This window comes from Lacerta agilis, chromosome 10 (genome assembly GCF_009819535.1).
Source record: "Lacerta agilis isolate rLacAgi1 chromosome 10, rLacAgi1.pri, whole genome shotgun sequence".
Classification (NCBI taxonomy): domain Eukaryota; kingdom Metazoa; phylum Chordata; class Lepidosauria; order Squamata; family Lacertidae; genus Lacerta; species Lacerta agilis.
The window spans coordinates 25,237,487-25,257,044 of record NC_046321.1 but is presented as its reverse complement, the minus strand read 5'-3'; the positions used below and the strand labels follow the sequence as shown (position 1 = coordinate 25,257,044).

Genomic DNA, 19,558 nt, shown 5'->3' with positions numbered 1-19,558 from the left:
GCGCAACCCGAATAAACATAACCCGCAGCGTTCACAACCCAAGGTATAACTGTACAGCAATTTTAATCAAAATCTGAGAATCAGAGTAGTTTTTTTGTTAATATGGTGATCTGTTGCTGAACAACCCAATTGAAGAAGATTACCCAAACCTCATTTCTGGTTGCAAAGGGGTTCCCATATCAGTTCAAGGGTCCCAAAAATGTATTCCTATTTCTGTCAATTGCACTGAGTGCTTCTTGTGCTATTAGCCTGTGGTTTTTGTGCCACCTGGGGAACCTCACTTTTGTGTTCCTGGCCCGATTGGCATGGGGCATCTTTCTATTTTCCTGTAAAAGCACACAGGAATTCTGGGAGAATTCAAAATCGCTCTGCCTCCAACATGGCTCCTTCTGGTTTTGTTCTTTGATCCTCAGCACTGGAGAAACCCAAATAACACAAAAAGCCATTTCCTTGTATAAAGATTTTAATCATTTAAAGACACTCCTAAACGCAACAAGGCAAGACATCCAGTATTTCATTCAATATTATTATTTCTCCCCCTTCATCTATTAATCTCTCTCCCCCTCCATCTATTAATCTATAAGCCATTATTTCAGGTTCAGAATACAATAAAGCAAACATCCTCATCCCTCACTTCACAGAAATAAGGTTATTCAAAAGCTACCTTGGTGTTTCTATCTCTTCTCTTGAACCTATGTTTTATCCCAACAAGCACAACTAACACAAAGTGTGCAAGGCAAAGAATCCAACAGCCTTATCCTTTAGATTGTCCAGTTTGATCAACGGAATAATAGCGCTTTTCCCAAAGAGGGAAGGTGATCCCACACTTCCAGCACTGACCAATAAAATCTCATCATCCCAGGCGACTTTTGCAACAGTGTTATCCATCAGTTTTAGGGCTGTGTAAAGCCTCAACTCTCCAACAGACAGTGCAATGCAATATCCATTTGGTATATTAACCCCACACCTAGAAAGTGATATTGTTTCAAGCAGAGTCCTTCAATGGAGGAAGTGTTGGCTGTATAATTGCTTCTCATTTAGGTCAAGCAGCATTCATCCTTCAAGGTCAAAGAGGAGCATTTTAGCTTTGTTTTAAGCAGAATTCTCCTCCAGCAATTTTCGGTATTACATTTGCATCTCTTCATTCCTCTGTGGAGCTCCAGGTGATGCATATGGTTTCTCCCTCTTTCATCCTCACCACAGCAATGTGAAATAGGTGAGACTGAGAGATGGGGAAGGGTTGCAGCTCAGCAGCGGACCATTTGCCTTGCATGCAGAACAAGGGTGCCAACTTGAATAAAATATTGGACGGGCCCAGGTAAGCCCCACCTAATTGATGATGTGGCACACACACACCATTTGAATGGCAAAGCCCATCAACTTTGGGGACCCCTGGCCCCCTCAAATATTTTATGGGCAGGGCGAAGGAACCCCAGCCTCTAGGAGTTGGCTCCTATGAAGCAGAAGGTCCCATGTTCAGTTTCTGGCATCTTCTGGCAGGTCTGAGAGGGACTTCCTATTTGAAACCTTGGAGAGCCACTGCCTGTCAGTGTAATACTAAGCTAGGTGGACCTTTGAGTCTGTAAAAAGCAACTACCTATGTTCTCCTAGCAATCAATTCAAGACCACCTGGTCCCTTTTGTGGCCACTTGGGGATCTGAATCCAGCAGGTTTCCCTGGTGTAAGTCCACCACAACAGGCTAGTTCAATGATGATGCTACAAAACACAATAGCTCTTCCTTCCTCACCCTCTTCTATGTGAAATTGCCACTGATATGCCTCCATGCTGGTTTCAAGGACAGAGGTGGGAGGCTGTACTGAGGGAGGTAGTCAAAGAGTAGATAAGGCTTTGAGAACATCATTGGATCTGTGCGCAGCAGGGTGCAGGGAATCATGTCCGGTAACCAGGAAGATGAAGAATGCTCTTGGACCGAGGAGTACTGCCATGTGTGGGGGTCTATGCCACAACGGCTGCATGGCACCCGGCAGGGACCCTGTCATAAGACAGATAAAAAGAGAATCTTAGGGGCACTAATGCAGGCTCTTAGCTGGGTGCAATTTATGAGCAACACATGACTTGCCTTATCAATTCCCTTCAGTGTTTAGCAATAAAAAAGCAACAAAGTTTCAGAGAGTGCCTCTAAATGGAGTCCTTAAAATATAGTGACAGGCAATCAGTAAGGGAGAAAAGAAATCATTTTGTTCTGGTGATTGCGAGGGTTTGTGTGGGCGGAGGACGGGACAGAAATATTGTTTGCCATCCAAATAACTCTTTCAGGCTGCAGCCCTGTACAGGGGCTCAGTGGGACTTTCTTCTGAGTAGACAATAGTAGAATTGCACTGTCAGACAGTCCCAGCCTTTGCAGAACATGTTAATCCAGGGTTTAGAACGTGTTGGGATTAGAATAGAAAAAGCAGCTGTGTAGAGAGGAAGTTTTGAAGTAATCAAAACCATGGTTTGCAAACACAGCTCAGACTATTGTTTCATTTTCTGGTTTGCATTAGCCATGGTCTGTAGACATTAAACTCTGAGCTCCATAGAGATGGGGTTGGAGGAGGGTGAAGAAAGGAATGTGTTTTTTTGAGCTTTGTAGGCCAGAATGGATAACAAGGTTTGAGTTTATGGTATTTTAATGTGGCTAGCTAAAACATGTGCTAGACTCTTGGATGTCTCTCTGTGCAAGGCTATTACTGTGTTAAGTCTATTTGTGCTTTTACAAAAACACCCACAAAGGCTATGCAAAACTATGACAAGTAGTGCTTAACCCAAAACTGTTAATCAAAAACATTTCAGGGTGTTTATTACCTGCTTTTTCAAGGTACTGTATTTGTTCTTAATTAGTACAATTTATGGAGTGCTGTGGGTTAAACCACTAAGCCTAGGGCTTGCTGATCAGAAGGTTGGCGGTTTGAATTCCCATGATGGGGTGAGCTCCCGTTGCTCAGTCCCAGCTCCTGCCCACCCAGCAGTTTGAAAGTACGTCAAAGTGCAAGTAGATAAATAGGTACCACTCTGGCGGGAAGCAGCTTTGTCATGCTGGCCACATGACCCGGAAGCTGTATGCCGGCTCTCTTGGCCATTAATGCGAGATGAGCGCATGAACCCCAGAGTCGGACATGACTGGACCTAATGGTCAGGGGTCCCTTTACCTTTTATATGTACAAAAAGTCTCAGTTTAACAAGGTCAGTCCTCCCTTTACAGATGGTCATTGATACTCACTACTGTCTCTGCCTTTGGAGCTGGGATAAAATCAACCTCAGTTAGATGCTGAAGACCACAAAAATTGCCAAATCTTTCATGCTTCCTCCATTTTGCCCGCTGATTCTGAAACCAGATCTATGTGTGGGGGAAGAGAAGAAATGAAATCAACCAAAAATATATTAGAAGAAATAAATGTACCCACAACTTGAGAATTTTTTTCTGGTAAAATATAAGAACTAAATGGATTTTAATTTGAACACCTGTGCTTGCCATGGTGGCTCTCCCCATTGGAAGTGATATCTGTTAAAAAAAAAAAAACTTAACATGAAAGGGAAATAGGCAACCTATAAAGAGCTGTTAACTGAAGTTGAAAATCAACTGAAACTGGAAAAAAAATGATGATGAAAGACACATATTAATGGACTGGTTACAATATCACTAAGTAAGTGATATATTTAGGAATAACAAAGGGATGGGTTTCAAGGTTCAAAAAAGATCTATTGGAAAACTATGAGAAATTTTTATCAAAAATGTATAAACTACTGTTAGAATGGGATACTAAGGATGAAGAAGTCAAATCAGTAATGATACACTGGGCAAAAGATATTGGGTATAATATACAATTTAAGTCATGGGAAAAGTTGTGGAAGGAGGATTTAAAATTCATGGCTTGTTATACGCTGAAAGAAAACTATATGAAAATGATGTACCTTTGGTATTTGACTCCTATAAGACTAGGAAAAATGTATAAAAAACACTTCCAACTTATGCTGGAAGTGTAAGGGAAAAGAAGGCACATTCTACCACATGTGGTGGACATGCAAAATAGCAAAAGAATTCTGGGAAATGATAAATAATGAGCACTCACACTTTACATTGTGGGTGCCCTTTGCGGGATCGCACGTGGTGCTACAGTTACCAGGGAGCTTACTGGCAAACAGGGGCTGGCTTGCCTCTCAGTGTTAATTTTTGGAAGTTCACACTCAGCCTCAGTAATCAAGTTTCTTGCTGGGAGGTGGGGCCAGCCCCATTTATAAATAGGGGATGAAGCCAACAATAGCCAGGCAGTCGGCTCTGGAGATTCACCCTCAGTAGACTCCCTTTGTTTAATGTTTCTTGTTTGCAGGATAACTTTTTCTTCCTGTTTAGCTGGTGCTGCTGTGGTCTTTGACTGGTTGCTTTTGAAGGACCGAGAAGAAATTTCCCTGCATTGGCAGGTTTTGTCTTCCCCATAGCAATTTGTCACAACTTTGGCGGTTATGGCCTTGGGTGAAATCCTTTAGTCTTTTCTTCCCTATATTGGGGGGGGGGCATGAAGTGATGCAGGGCCGTCTCATCCATAGGGGCTAGTGGTGCGGCGCGCCAGGGTGCCAGCCCCCAGGGGCGCCCCCGCGAGCCCGCCGGCATACTGGGCGTCCCCCTCCTCAACTTGCCCCCACTCCCACGGACGGGCTGGTGGCCGTGCGCTCGCACGCCGGCAGCGCAGCCGCTGCCACCCATGCCACTCCCGGGCGGGCTGTGAGCTGGCCGCCATTGCCTCCCGTCCCGGGAGCACTGGAAGGGCATGCAGAGCCCTGCACCGCTCCAGCGCCACGCCCCTCATCCCCCGCTCACCCACCCCCCGAGGGGCGGAAAGCACAGGAGGCGGCGGAGAGGTGGCACACCGGGGGCACCGGAGGGATCGCCACACCACGGCGGCCGATCTCCCTAAGACGACCCTGAAGTGATGACTCACCCCCTTGCAGTGGCGATTCCAGGGTCCCCCTCTGAAAGGGGTTATATATATGGGTGTCACTGGCCATACACCAAAAGGTCATCAGTGAACTACCTTGCGTGTGGGGATATGGGATCCCTGGGGGCTGGGGCTCTCGCTGCCTGGTCACACAATGAATTGGAAAAAATGCTTAAGACAACCTTTGTCAAAAAACCAGAAGCTTTCTTATTGGGAATAATCGGAGATGAAATACCAAAGGACTTGAAAAGATGGTTTATGTATGGGAGGACAGCTGCAAGAATGCTTTTCGCCTAGAAATGGAAGGAAGATAAAGTCCCAACCAAAGAAGAATGGATAACCAAGATGATGGACTATGCTGAAATGACAAAAATGACCTTGAAGATCAGACACCAAGATGATAAGAAATTCAGCAAAGAGTGGGAAAAATTTATAGAGTACCTTAAAGATCACTGTAGATATTTAAAAACGTTAGCAGGATTGTTATAACACTTATAATGGAATCGGTGGTTTTATGGGGAAGATACAGGGGAGTTGCATATGCCCAGAGATCCTGTCCCTGTGCCCAGGGAGCGGTTGAGTCAACTGAACATATCCTTTTCACCTGCCCATTTTATGCAGATCTTAGACAAAAACTTATAGCTCCACTCCTAGGCCAATTTAGCCTAGTAGACAAAGAAAGACAGGTTTTGTTTTTGTTGAACAATTTCACTGGTACCACAACTTTCTTGGTGGCCAAATTTCTTTTTTTGGCCCTTAAATGCCGTAAGGTTAAAATCGACAGTATTGACATGGGTCTAAATGTATAATCTACTTCTCATTGTATGTTTTAGTGTTAAGCTCCTTGAGATGTTTAGACGTTTTAATTTTTGTATGGATAATGATTGTGTACTGACTGACGGTCGAATAAATTTTATTGATTGATTGATAATGTAATAAGACTAAAGTTAAAAATGGATACAAAACGAGTTTGAAAAACGTAATTAGATGCAATAGAAAGAATAGATAAATATTGGAAATGGGGGTGGGGGGAAGTCCGGGGATTCAAGTAATCTCAGACGTGCAAAAATTGAAAATGATTTAAATGTATAAGGACATTGTTAAAAAACAAACAAAATATTAAAAAAAGAAATTAATTAATTTGAGCACCTGTGGAATTACAAATGGTGAAGACTGCTGTAAGGACTAGTGAGAAACCCAAATTTAAGTGGATTTGTAGCTGGTTGATTGACTAGCTGAGATTTCTGCATTGTAGGTGGTTGGGGTAGATGATCCTCGAGGTCCCTCCCAACTCCACAATTCATTGATTCTATGATTCTGTGACATCTTTTAAAAATGCAACCCTGCAGATTCACTGAGACCAAGATGCAAATGATATTTTTTTTGGGTTTCATTCTTTTGATTGGCAATGAGCTGAGAATAAGTGTATACTTCACTTCTCAACAATGAATATATGCACATGATATTCACACCTGAAGGCTCTCCACGCCCCCCCCCCACACACTATGAAACACTTGTGTAGGGAAAAAACCATTGCCTGTGAAATGGCTCTTAGATACGATCATTTAAACAAGACGGAGAGATGTGCCTTCTCATCTAATCTAAGAATTTAAATTCAAAAACAAGTTTTGCTCTTGCTTTGCTGGGGGCTGCTTTGAAGAACTGCCTCAGGAAAATTGGGTTTGGAGTAACCAATGAACTGCTTGCTGATTTTTACGAGCCATTCTGATAGTGAGCCAAGGTGGGTTTGTTTATCTCTACCTGAAAGTGGGACATGCTGGGGCTACTCTGGTCAGAACCTTACCTTTTATCAAGCACATGGCTTTGCAACTGAATACAAGCTCAAGTATAATGAATTCAGCTACAAATGCAGGGCACTGGAGATTGTTTACTGGGAAATCATTTTCAAAAGTTATTTTTCAATATAACTCACATGGTGATGAGAACAGGGCTTTGCCACTAGAATGAAGAATAGTGACACAAATGATTATGGTGAACAGGTTATAGTCATTAAAATATAACAATCTAGTGTTTCCAAGAGTGGGCAGTACAACCCACTAGAGGGTGCAAGGATTATCTCGGGGGGGGGGGGCACTAAGAGGCAAGGGAGGGCGAGGGATGCTGCTGGAGGGGTGTCAATTGATTTTCAAACTTTGAAAAGCTGGTATCACTGGATCATCCATTTTGTTGAATTACTTAAATAGTTTTGATTGGATTTTGAATAAATACGCAATGAATAGTTACTGTGTTGGATTTTATGGTGTTATTACCTTCCTTAGTGGGCCATGCAAAACACTATTCTGAATAATGCTTTTTATAGGGGGCACTGGGGATGAATTGATGGAACCAAGGGGGTGGTGGGAACCACTAATTTAGAGCAGTGTTTCCCAACCTTGGGTTTACAGCTGTTTTGGACTACAGTTCCCATCACCAGTCTTCTAGCTAGGAAGACCAGTGGTCAGGGATGATGGGAATTGTGGTCCAAAAGCTGCCCGAGACCAAAGGTTGGGAAACACTGATTTAGAGGATTTGCGAACCAACCTAATTAAAACAGATTGCCCGTTCCAATATATGAGAGGATTCTATCCTACCCATTTCCTGAGCATATTTACAGCCACACACTTCCGTTTGCTTCAGGCAGCAAAATGTATTGGACTGACCCTGCATCAGAGGGACACATAATTTACCTGGATCCTGGCTTCTGGAAGATTGATCTTTGCTGCTAGCTGGTTGCGGATGTTAACATCTGGGTAGTGTGTAATGTGGAAGATCCTCTCTAGCTCTTGAAGCTGCTCTGCTGTGAATGTTGTCCTGATCCTTCGTTTCCCTTTCTTTTCATCTGTACAAACAGAGGAATAGGTATTTTAGGGGATTATCTTTATAAGACAGGGAAGTGTTTGAAGTTGATGTAGGGGGCAGTGGCGGAGGAAGCCACTCGGGCGCCTGGGGTGGCGCAAGCCGCCCATAGGGGTGGGGCACAACACAGGGCCTCCAGAGTCTGCCTGCCTCCTCCTACTCAGTTGCCCTACAGCTGAGGGGGAGGCAGCGGGTGGACCATTTGGGCAGCGCACCCAAGCCACCGCATCTCTGCCAGAGGTGCATGCCACCCGGTATGTTGTCACCCCCGTCAGTGGTGACAGCCAGGGTGACCCGCACCCACTGCACGCCCTTCGTCCGCCCCTGCTAGGGGGGCACCCTTCTTTGGAAAAGCAACAAACCACTGAATTCTGATTAAGGGGGGGAAGAGTAAGGTTGGTTTCCTTTTAGAGAGGTGTGGGATTTATCCAAGTATGGCCCCAAATAAAAAGTATAGATAGGACTCGTCCCCCCATCTTACAGTTGTACAGCACAAAAGACACAGGGTCTATCTGCCTATAATTTGGAAAACTTTACCCATCCTGGAGGGGCTACTGTGCCTACAAATTTTAACCCCTTCTGTCAAAAGGATATTGATTTTCCAATAGTGGAGGGCTGGGGCACAAAGAAGACTCAGACCCCCGAGCTGAACTAGTCAGCTTCTGAATTGATGCAGGGGTCTGAGTCTTCTTAAGCTTAGAGAGGTTCACTGCACACTTGAAAAGCTGCTCCCAAGCAAAACCAGGCTGGTTTACACATGATCAAATTAAGCCAAGTCTTGTGGCTAGTACACAGTTCTACCAAGCACACCTGATTGGGTTTGTTTTTTTTTTAAAAAAAAAAAGATCAAGCACATACACATCTCTTTCCCTTCCAAGTAATTCATGTGTCACAACAAATCACAGCAGTCCACTGAGGATGGCTAGGTTGATATATAAAGCCTTGTTTGCAAGTGGTATATGTGAAGGCTTGATTGGGACCAAGTCTACAGTTCCTGTCCATATTGCCCTTTCCACCAACCCTGCCCCTAACAAGTGGGCACTGAGTATAGATGCCTGCAAAGTGGCATCTAATAATGACCACATGTAGGTGGTCAGTCACAGCCTCAACCACATATTAGGCACACTTTTATCACCTATTATGTTTAGCCTCAGCCACCTTATTACTAAACAACACAATCTTATAGCTGTAGCCTTACAGCAAGTAGCAGGATGCACATGGTTGGTGGGGGTAATGCTGAAGGGAAGATATTCTGAGACGACAATCTTACAAGCTCAGTTTTCAGTGTGGCTGCAAGTTAGGCAGAAATATTAGCATCCATCGTAATGAGTACTGTCATCACAAGCTCATCTCAGAAGGAAGGGTCAGATTGATTGAATGAATGAAGCTTATGTACCAGAAAGTTCTGTCTCAAACCCTTGGACCTTTAAGTAGCGTATCAAAATACAGCTCATTAGATGCATCTCTTGAAGTAGCCTCAAGGAGTAAGTGCCAGTCACACTAAGTCTTGCGGACACTATGAGGGCAGTGATCAGAGATAAGCAAACATTTCCTTGGATGTGCATCAAAGACAGGAGTCCTGTAAGCGTCAATCTTGTTGAAACAAGTTGTTTCAGAAGAAAGTTCTGTTCAGTTTTTAACAAAAATCTATATGGGCTAGAATCTGTAGGGGTCAATAATGTTTTGCCACTTGAGGCAAAGCAGAAAATGGCACCCTTGCCTCCTCCTCTGCCCCCACCACTGCTGCTTGAGGTGACTGGAGGCAGCCCAGGAAGGCCAGGACATGCTGGAGGTGGTGGGGGACAAGTGAAGGAGGTGGTGACTGGTATGCTGCTGCCCCCCAGATCTGCCACCCCTCCCAGCTGTCCCCAGCCTGCCACCTGAGGCATTCATCCTGATTTGCTTGTATGGTGTTTATAGGTTTCCCCATCAATCAGTCACTTATCCCACATTTTAAAAAATGTGTTAACCCACCACTTTCCTAATCACGAAAGTATTTTTTTTTTATATATATAAAGTAGATCTGTTTCACTAGAGTGCTTTAATCTACTTCAATTGCACAAGCCTACATTTCCAGTATGAGGCTGAAGCTTTCCCACAGAATACTGGCTGTGGCCATTGTCTGGAGAACAGATTGGCCCTTGAGAGTACAGATGTTCGCCGCCTTGGGTGTCCCACTGCAGATGCCTCTAGAAGAACACTGTTGTTGATATTAAGGTAATCTAGGTCTTGCTGCTTCCTGCACTTGTCATGACAAGCTGTTTATTGGTGCGTTGCATAGGGACAACAACACACAGAGTTTTTGAGTGCCAGTCCTGTTGAGAGCATTTTTTTCAAAGCTGGAACTCATCAAATTAAAAGAATAAAATAACCTGAGGTCAGCTGTGGGCCAACAAAGTCTGAGTAGACTGGCTTTGATTTCAGCTCCAAATGAAATTGCTGCTGATATAGTTACAGTCAGCTAATCAAGAACTCGCCAGTAGGAAAGTGAGATGCTGCATTTTTGATTAAACTTAATAATTCTGTTTATGTTTCAGAGAGAGAGGGGGGGGATTTGGGTGTGGGGAGAGGAAGGGGAAGAAAGAAGTGGCATGTCTATGTTAGCATTCACCCCCACAAGGTGAAATTTTCTCTGACTGCAGCTCCGAATATTTGTAAGTGCCTTTGGGATTTCAACTTCGGAGATCCCACAGCAAACAACAGCACTCAAAATTACAGTCTAATAAAGAATGTGGGAGGAAGATATAAGGCTAGAGAACGTTGAGCGTAATGCCAGATTTACAAATTTGGCTCCAGAATCCCTGGGGAAATAAGACACCATTTCTTTCTTGAAATGTTTCCATATGCAAAAGCTTGGGATGTTCAAATGCATTTTTTAAAAGCTGCAGGGAAGTCATTCAGAATAAAAGCTTAAGTGGTTTAGGAGTGCAGTTCCTTTCCCTGAATGTAGATCCTCAAACCTCTTGCAAAAGTCCCCATGCTTTCACAGAACAAAGAACAACCTTAGCATGCTGTTGTATTTCAAATAGGCTCATCAGTTCCACACAGATCTTAGGGTGCAGACAGACTGGTATGAAAGAAAGTGGTCCCTAAGGTAGAGGCAGGGTATCTCAGGCCTAGAGACCTCCAGGTTTCTTTATCTGCCCCTTGGGACTCTCTCCAGGTCACATTCCTCACTGTTCCTGCTCCATGTTCCCCTCAGTTGCTGTTGCTCATTTGCAATGTGTCCTTGAACTCTAATGATGCCTCTTGCCTGCCTAGATAGATGCATGTGTGCAAACCTCTGACTTTTGCATGGCTAGAATATAGTCTGCTGTATAGAGGGAAAAGCAACGCCCATTTATCTGCTGTCTTTTATCACTGGCCCTCTCTACCACAGGAAGTCTAGAATCATAGAATCATAGAATTGGAAGAGACCACAAGGGCCATCCAGTCCAACCCCCTGCCAAGCAGGAAACACCATCAAAGCATTCCTGACAGATGGCTGTCAAGCCTCTGCTTAAAGACCTCCAAAGAAGGAGACTCCACCACACTCCTTGGTAGCAAATTCCACTGCTGAACAGCTCTCACTGTCAGGAAGTTCTTCCTAATGTTTAGGTGGAATCTTCTTTCTTGTAGTTTGAATCCATTGCTCCTACCATGGCCCTTGGCTTAGAAAAAGGTCCCCCACTTCTGCCCTGCTATGAGTTATCATATATCTATATACTGTGCCGGTAATGATGAAGCTGGTGATGGTGAGGCCAGCTTTGGTGCCGTCAGCGATGGTGAAGATGACATCAGCTTTGCTTCTTCAAAAAGATGATCCAAATCATGGCCACTGGTGCATAGCTGTCAACCCTCCCTGCTGTTTCCCAATGCTATAATAAGGAAATTTCCCACAAAAAAGGGGGAAAGGTTGACAGCTATGCACTGGTGTCTGAATGGTGTGGCAAGGCTTTTTAAAGTGTTGGCCCTTCCATGAAAGTACAGGTCAGCCAGTTCATTAAAATATATATATATAAAAGATGTAACCATGTTGTGCTTCAGTGAAGCAAACCAAACTTGCTTGTATACATAAGGAGATATGTCTGCTCTGGGGCTTCTCCTCCAAGCTAAAGAGCCTGCTTTCCAATTTAAAAAAGCATGTGGAGAGACGACGAGGCGGGAGTATGGTGCTGTGGCTAATTTATTTTTTTATTAAAGGAGCTTCTCACCCCTTATTAAAAGGGACTAGTGTAGTCAGGGAGAATGGTTCTAATTGGGTACATACAAATTGCTCAGGGTGCAGCCTTCTGCTACTGAAGCATAGCATTTAGCATCCTGCTGCTATCTGTTGAGGCGTTGCAGAAATAGAGCAGCAGGCTGCTGGGACGTTTAAAGGCTCCATTTCATTTCTTTCAGCCCAAAACTTTCAGACAAAAAGCTGCCTTTACCCAGACACCAACCATAGATTGCTTAATTATTGGAGAGGAGGGCTGAACAGAGAGTAAGCAGAAGGCCCCAGGCACTAAGAGCAGAGAATCATTCAACAAAAACAAAATGAAAACAAAAAAAAACATGAGAAGTGGGAATGGATAGTGAGAAGGATTGGGAGCTCTCTGTCTCCACCCCCCCTTCCCCAACTCCTCCCTTCCTCATGCAAAACTATGAAATTCTCATCATGTTTTGTGAAGGTCCCTGTGGAACTTTGCAGTGTGCTGAAACCAAATGCAGTGTGGAAGAAGATACCTTTGGAGGCCAAACACACATTGAATTCATTGCCAGCAAGGATGTGCTGGTAACTGGTATGGTTGGAATGGATTTGCTTCTGGCAAATTTACAGCAACTCTCATCCTGGAAAGGATGGGGGCATTTGTAGAGAGGCTTCTGAGCTTCCCAGTATTTAATAGTTTTGTGTCCTGCCTCCTGCTCCAGACATGACGCCAGAGGCCGTTACTTGAGAGGAAGAGAAGGACTTTTATTAAAGCAAAGTGCGATATAGTTGCAACAGCAGCAAGAAAAGCTAATTCTGTCCCAGAGTGCCTACAAACAGGACAGAAGAGTTAACTGAGCTAGGAGCACGACCAGAATTCCAAAGCCCAAGGTCAGGCTAAGAAGTTCAAAACTATATGAGAGCAGTGAAGTTGTCCCAACCAGTTCTCATGCCAACCCAGCAAGCTTTATGGCAATGCAAGGGAAAGGAGTAGTGAGTTCCTTGCAAGTTGCCCTCTCCCTTGCAGCAGTGTTGTGCACTGGGTCAAGTGGGAGAGGGCAACTGAATGGCAAGGGATGAAAGTGGCAAAGACTAATCCTACTTGGGGATCTCTGCCCTGAACAAGGGCATCTTGCCCAAGGACTGCACCAAACATGGAGCTGTCCCTGGCTCTCCTGAGGATGCAAATACAGACTTAGAATTCAGGGTTCAGGTCCATTTCACACATCAGATTGCAAAAAATGCAGATTGTTGTGGAAATGGGGCAAGCATCGGTGAACACATGTGGCATGGGACGGAGATAGATTAATTCAATCTTCCCTAGTTATTAGGGAGCAAGACTGCTTTAATGCCCTGTTGGAGGCTTTTGGCTGTTGTAAGAAACAGAGGGTTGGACTAGGTGGGTCTTTAGTCTGGTCCAGCCTTGTACCTTGTGCTTGGGAATTCTAAGAAATCAAACCATCAGTGCAGTGCTGAAATTTGTGGTTACTATCAGTACAGTTATGAGAGGTTCATTCCATCATATTGATTCAAGATGGCACCCAACTATATCCAAACATAGAGGAAAACCTGTTCCTTGATCTCAGCCAATGACATGCAAAATTTGGTTAAAATCAGTGCAGTTTTGAAAAGTCGAGTCTGCTGTCTTGATCAAAATAGCACCCAACTGCTCCTTGGTCTCAGACGAAAGCTTGCTCCTTGATCTCAGAAACCATCATGCAAGATTTGGTTATCCATAGCGAACAGAAATAGCCCATGCAGAGCTTGCCCAGGGCAGAAGTCTTGTTAGACTAAAGTTATAAACTAAAAGAAAAAGCACCTGGTCCCTGACAGGGGGCCCCTGGTCAGCTTAGCCCAATGAGGTATGGGGCTCAGTGTGCCCAGCTGCCCCACCCCCTCTGCACAGACCTAGAACAGTGAACTTTCCAAAATAAACAGCAGGTGATATTGCGTTTTTGAAATAGAACTATAGAAGGATTTATTATAGGTTTCTCTGTCAGACCATTTACAAGCTACCTGTTGCTATCTGTTGTTACTTGTACCTACAAAGCTCTACACATCAATCAGAGGCTCTTGCCTTTTTCAGATCTCTGTCTCAATCAGGTTTCTTGCTCCCTTCCCATTCCTGCAGTGTAATTTTGTCATTACTTCAGTATACCTGGCCTCTGCTCCTTACTGATATAAGATAAAACTCTTGTTAAAACAACAGATAAAAGGCATGCCCTCAGTTCTTAGCCAAGGAATAATAAAAACACAAAGACCAAGAAATCAAATACTTGGGCTGCAATGACGAGTTCTTAGATCAGTTTGGGAAAAGACCAATAAAACCACAAAAGATGTTAGAGAGGAAATGATCAACAATGTTATTAATTTATAAAATACTCCCATAACCCAGTGTCTATTAGCAGAAGCCCTACAGCTCTGATCATAACTTTACCGAACAGCCTTATAAAATGTGACCTGCATATGTGAAATCCCAGGAAATGCAGGAGAAGTTCTCCCAACTTGCACCTTTATGCCGAGTGACTTCTCTCTGCCTATGGCACGTTGCTTGGATTATACAGTGGTACCTCTGGTTACGTACTTAATTTGTTCCGGAGGTCCGTTCTTAACCTGAAACTGTTCTTAACCTGAAGCACCACTTCAGCTAATGGGACCTCCCGCTGCCACTGCACAGCCAGAGCATGATTTCTGTTCTTATCCTGAAGCAAAGTTCTTAACCTGAAGCATTATTTCTGGCTTAGGGGAGTATGTAACCTGAAGCGTCTGTAACCTGAAGTGTATGTAACCTGAGGTACCACTGTATAGGCTGATCTGAGGGGAAATGGCGAGTCAGAGAAAATGTAAGAAGAGTCCTGCTGCATCAGGCCAAGGCAGCATCTAGACAATTGTCCTGTTTTCATAGTGGACAACCAGAAACTTATGGAAAGCCTACAATCAGGACTTGAGTACAGTCTAACTCAGTGGTAAGGTATTGGATAGGAGTCCGAGAGCCAAGCTAATCATTACAGTAAGTTACAGGGTTTTTTAAATTTAATGTGCACTTAAAAAAATGCAAATAGCAGCCACGGGTTCAGATTACAGTTAGGTCTAGGGTGGCAAGGGTTGGGGAGGAATGCTTAATAGCAGCCATGTTGGGCAGTTAGGCTTGGGAAGGCAGGAGTTCAGGAGATAAAGCTGAACTCTCTCCCTTCTTGCTGCGGTCCTGATGAAAATCACCCTACCTCCTGCAAATCTCTCATTTTATCCAAATATAATACATCTCACCATAGCGAGGAAAACAACAGGTGACCAATGTGTGCCTGCTCAGTCTGCTGACCAGGTGTTCTTAACTGTGGATGGGTAACTTCAAAGCTCCTTTTTATGATTTCTTTAAATCAGACTTGAATTGGACAGCCCCTCAACAGAGGACACTTTTGAAAATAGAGGACTGTCCTCTGAAAAGTAGGTTGCATGACCACTCTGCAGCTCAGTGGTACAGCATATGTTTTACATGGAAAAGGCTCCAGGTTCAATCCCTGCTATCTCCAGGCAGGACAGACTCACGTCTCAGTTACCTGATGACAATACTGAGCTAGACGGACCAAGGATCTAACTTTGGTACAAGACAGCTCCATACCCCAGTTCCAGCTTCATATCAGATTGGAACCAGTGCTAACAATTTGTGTCTTGCTAGTGATAGATATTTTGAGCACTGCCCTGCCTTGAGATAGTTTCCCTCAGGATGGAAATTCTGTAGATTCTGAACCACCCAGTTCAGTAACGCTGTCACATTCCCAAACTGAGGAAAAAAGCATAGAACCCCTACTTCCATGATGATAGGCCTGATGGACTTGAACAGGAGGCCTGCTAGACAAAAGGAAGAAGCGGTGACCCAAAATCGGCGTTCTCCAACCTGGAGACCTCCAGATGTTTTCAACTACAACTTCCATCATCCCCAGTCAGCACTTTCCTAAGAAATCAGGGGTAAAAATGTACTCCGAAAAGCTCTTGCAATGGGTCCTAGTTTTCCACCTGACCCTTCTGACTGACATTACTAAGATGCCAGTCTCTTCAGCCCCTTTCTAGTCCCATATTTGCATAAGCCTTTAAAACACGAGTAGGAAAATGTTAACTTTTTTGCACCCTTTAGAATATTCTATTTGAGGAAAAGGGAAAGTGGAGCAGGTGAAACACAGAATGTTGGGCGGGGGGAGGTCTGTGGAGCCAGGATGACATTTTACTTTGGTAAATGTAGCATTTGACTTCCAGAAATTGTGACATTTTAGCCTGGCGCAGGCTGAGAGAAATGTTACTAATCGGGAGAGAAATGGCTTTGAGGTTTGTTTCAAATTGCCTTGGCTTCAGCCTTTGCAGCAAGATGTAAGATGGGATGGTTGAATTCACTTCTGGAAGCCTTAGTTCAAAGTAATGAGTGAAAAACCAGACTGAAAGCCAGATGCAAATTTGGGAGCCTAGGAAAAAAAAATACAATAGATCTTTTGTTGCTGGAGTACTATTTGAAGAAGATTTCTGCTTCATGCAACTCTGCTGAAACTGCTCTCAGGCCATTAGCTGCAAAGGTGATGGTGGGAAGGAAATACACCAGTCAGCCCTGTCTGTGGAAGTGATGACTCCACATGTGGGAGAAGGCCTGGGCTTGACCGAATGAGATTTCCCCCTAATGCATTTTTGGACAGTTATTATTACCGGTATATTTATTAAATTTGTATACTGCCCTATCCCCGCAGGTCTCAGGGCAGTTCACAGGGGGAATTCAATTCAGTTTGCTTTTGAAGGCAAATCTATCAATTTCATACTTTCTGAAACAATTTGGGAAGTGAAACATAGTCATCATTTGAAATTCATGCTTATCAGAATTCTGCAATGTAGTTTTCCAACCAATTCGTCAACCAATTTTTACAAAAATGCTGTTATTAGGAAAAATGTGCATAAAAATGAACACAGCACTGAAAATAATATACAAAGTGAATTGCATGAGAGAAAGTCACACTAAAATTCCGATAATGTTCATGAGGATTTTATAATCAAAAAAACCCACCAGAAATTGCTGCAGAAATGTGGAAAGCTGAAGTTAAGATTAGACAAATTAGAAATTTAGAGAATGGAACTTGACAGCTCATTCCATCTCTACTTGGAAGTATAGGAAACCCCTTATCTGCCTTAAGGCACCTTGTTAACTGTGTGATCTGACTTGGAAGCACACTAACTTTCCCTGAATCAATCTGATTCACTTCATAATTTGGGCTGCATAGAGTCAGTGAACACACTTAATAAATGGTGGAAAATCACAATTGTTGGTGGGTCTCCACCACAGTGGTGGACCTTGGGGTCTCAAATTTCTTTTTTCTTTTTTTATAATATTTTTTTATTTGCATACTTTAAAGTTTCCACATAGAAAATTCCAGAATCTCAGATACAACAAACAACAACCATGAACAAAAGAAAAAGAAGAAAAAGAAAGAAGAAACAAACCTTTCAGTAACAATAAAATTATTTACAATGAAATTATATTTGTCCATGTCTTACTTTACACTGCATCTTATTACTGTATCCCCTGTTAAACACTACCAAAATAATAAAATAATAAATAATATCTCAAATTTCAATGGCGTCCTGTGCAAAGCCAAAATTCGGTGGCCCCTGCCTCTCTCTATTCATTCTAAAATTAATAATAGTGGTGTCTCCTGCAGCATCCCCGAGGCTCTGCACCCAGTGCATCTGAACTGGTTGCACTCCCCTAAACCTGCTTCTGTCTGCTACATGCATAAACTGCGTGAAACAGATATTTCCTTTTGCTATAGCATATGGTGTACGTGTGTTGTGCATGCTTTTTTTCCCCACACAGAAGTGAGATTTTTTTTTTTTTTTTTTGCAGCATAATCATCTTGCTTGGAAGAAACAGCTCTAGATTAATCTTGTCATGGATCATAGAAGGATTTGATGTTTAATGTTTTATTATGTTTTTTTATATGTTGGAAGCCACCTAGAAGAATATATTCACAACACTAGAAATCACCTCAGGTCTTCCAGTCTTAGTTGCTAATTACACTGTTTACAGTCTGCATAGCCCTTCCTAAAGAATTTTCTCTATGTTAGCACAGGGCCTTTTCACTTCCAAGCAGCTCATCTCTTTGAAATCTCAGGCTGACAGTTTTGCAATTTTCATATAGAACAAAATGGCTTGAAATTTCAAATTTCAATTCATTTCATAGTGTCAGGATGTGATGTCAGGACACCCACCCACATGCCTGCTCCATTCTTTCCCGTTTCACCTGCACTTGTACATATATACATATATTGTAGGGTTGCCAGATCAAATATTTAACAAGAAGACCCAAATGATGGCTTAGTTGTATGAAGTTTGTCAAAGTTCTCAAGTAGAAGGGATGTCATCAATGCATTTTCATGTTGGAAAAAGCTACACCTGTTGAACCTCTGCCAAGCGCATTTTTGTTAAAGGTGCAAGATCTCAGCAGCCCTAGCCAGGCCAACTTATTTTAGTGTTTTGCCGACTGGAGAACACATTTGATTTCCACCCCTCCGTCATCTTGCCCAAAGGGTTATACGCTGGTATCATAAATAAAGTAATTTTGAATGTGAAGATATTGAGCATGATGATATTAAGAGTCATGAAATAAATTGTGGCTGGTGGCTGTCTTAAGCAATCAAACTGTGGAGTCATGCAAGGGCATAAGAGGATCAAGGGCGTAAGAGGATCAAGGCTCATATAAGTTTCATAAACTAGAAGAAGCTGTACTTACTTACCCTTAGCCGTTTCTGAAATTGGCTCTGTTCTGAGGATTTGAGCATCCTCAGCGTGGTTATTGCAGATCGTCGTAGTGCATAAGCAGACCTCCCTGGATTTTTTTTTTAAGATCTCTTCAATAGAAAAAGGTAGGATGGGCCTCTCCCCATTATCACGTTCCTTTGAGCCACTCATTTTTTTTCCATTATGAAGGTGGAAACGCAGAGTCAAATTTATATATGCTGATATGCAGAATATACTATGTATACCGCACTCTTGCTGTTGTTCATTTTATGCAAGGAAAAGGCAAATAAATGTTGATTTCTCTCTCCTTGCTGACACCTACTCAGACTAATTCAAAAGACAGGGGGGAGGAATGAAGCCCACTTTCTCTTTTGGATCCCTGAAATCTGCTACAATATTTAGGAAAAAAATTGAGTCAGAAGTAACAGCATGACAACCAAATAGAAGCAGTGTGTGCAGCCCCACCCCTATCAAAACAACACCCCCACATTTAAATTTCTAAGGCTCTTCATACATCCACTCTCATTGTAATCCCAATCTTCTTAACAGTTCCAAGATCTTGCTAGAAAGACCCACTAAAGAGAAGCTTAATGTAAGAAAGAATTTAGAAATTATTACTTTCCTTTTTATTCTTTCCAAAGAGATCAACAAACAAGAACCAGCACATTCTTCTTCAACCAATAGGAGGTATGGCACTTGAAAAAAGCAATTGGACTAAATATAATTTTCTCCAAGGTTATTTGTGAAGTCTTCGGAAGTCTTGAGCATAAATAAACAAGCTTCTCAGGACCTTCATACTACTTATCCTTTCTGAAATGATTTGG

At 43.0% G+C, this 19,558-nt stretch overlaps 1 protein-coding gene across 2 annotated transcripts; it reads right to left on the bottom strand.

Annotated features, from left to right (window-relative positions):
* Window positions 1-1,499: 1,499 nt before the first annotated feature.
* Window positions 1,500-19,265, bottom strand: ISX (intestine specific homeobox). 2 transcript variants are annotated; one of them, XM_033163353.1, is made up of 4 exons: window positions 18,731-19,265; window positions 7,623-7,774; window positions 3,222-3,338; window positions 1,500-1,994 (listed from the first exon to the last, which is right to left on the bottom strand). In XM_033163353.1, exons 1-4 carry the CDS (start codon window positions 18,903-18,905, stop codon window positions 1,755-1,757), a joined length of 684 nt encoding a protein of 227 aa, XP_033019244.1. In that variant the 5' UTR covers window positions 18,906-19,265; the 3' UTR covers window positions 1,500-1,754. The 2 variants fall into 2 exon arrangements, with proteins under 2 accessions (XP_033019244.1, XP_033019245.1); XM_033163354.1 differs by having other exon boundaries at window positions 18,727-18,891.
* Between the last annotated feature and the right edge of the window lie 293 nt (window positions 19,266-19,558).

What these genes read in the sequence shown, in the direction of transcription:
- ISX (XM_033163353.1), bottom strand. Translation starts at nt 18,905, where the DNA reads ATGAGTGGCTCAAAGGAACGTGATAATGGGGAGAGGCCCATCCTACCT. An exon ending in AATTTCAGAAACGGCTAAGG is followed by an intron (nt 7,775 to 18,730) that starts GTAAGTAAGTAC and finishes CTGTTTGTACAG; the next exon opens with ATGAAAAGAAAGGGAAACGA. An exon ending in CTCCAAAGGCAGAGACAGTA is followed by an intron (nt 1,995 to 3,221) that starts GTGAGTATCAAT and finishes GTCTTATGACAG; the next exon opens with GGTCCCTGCCGGGTGCCATG.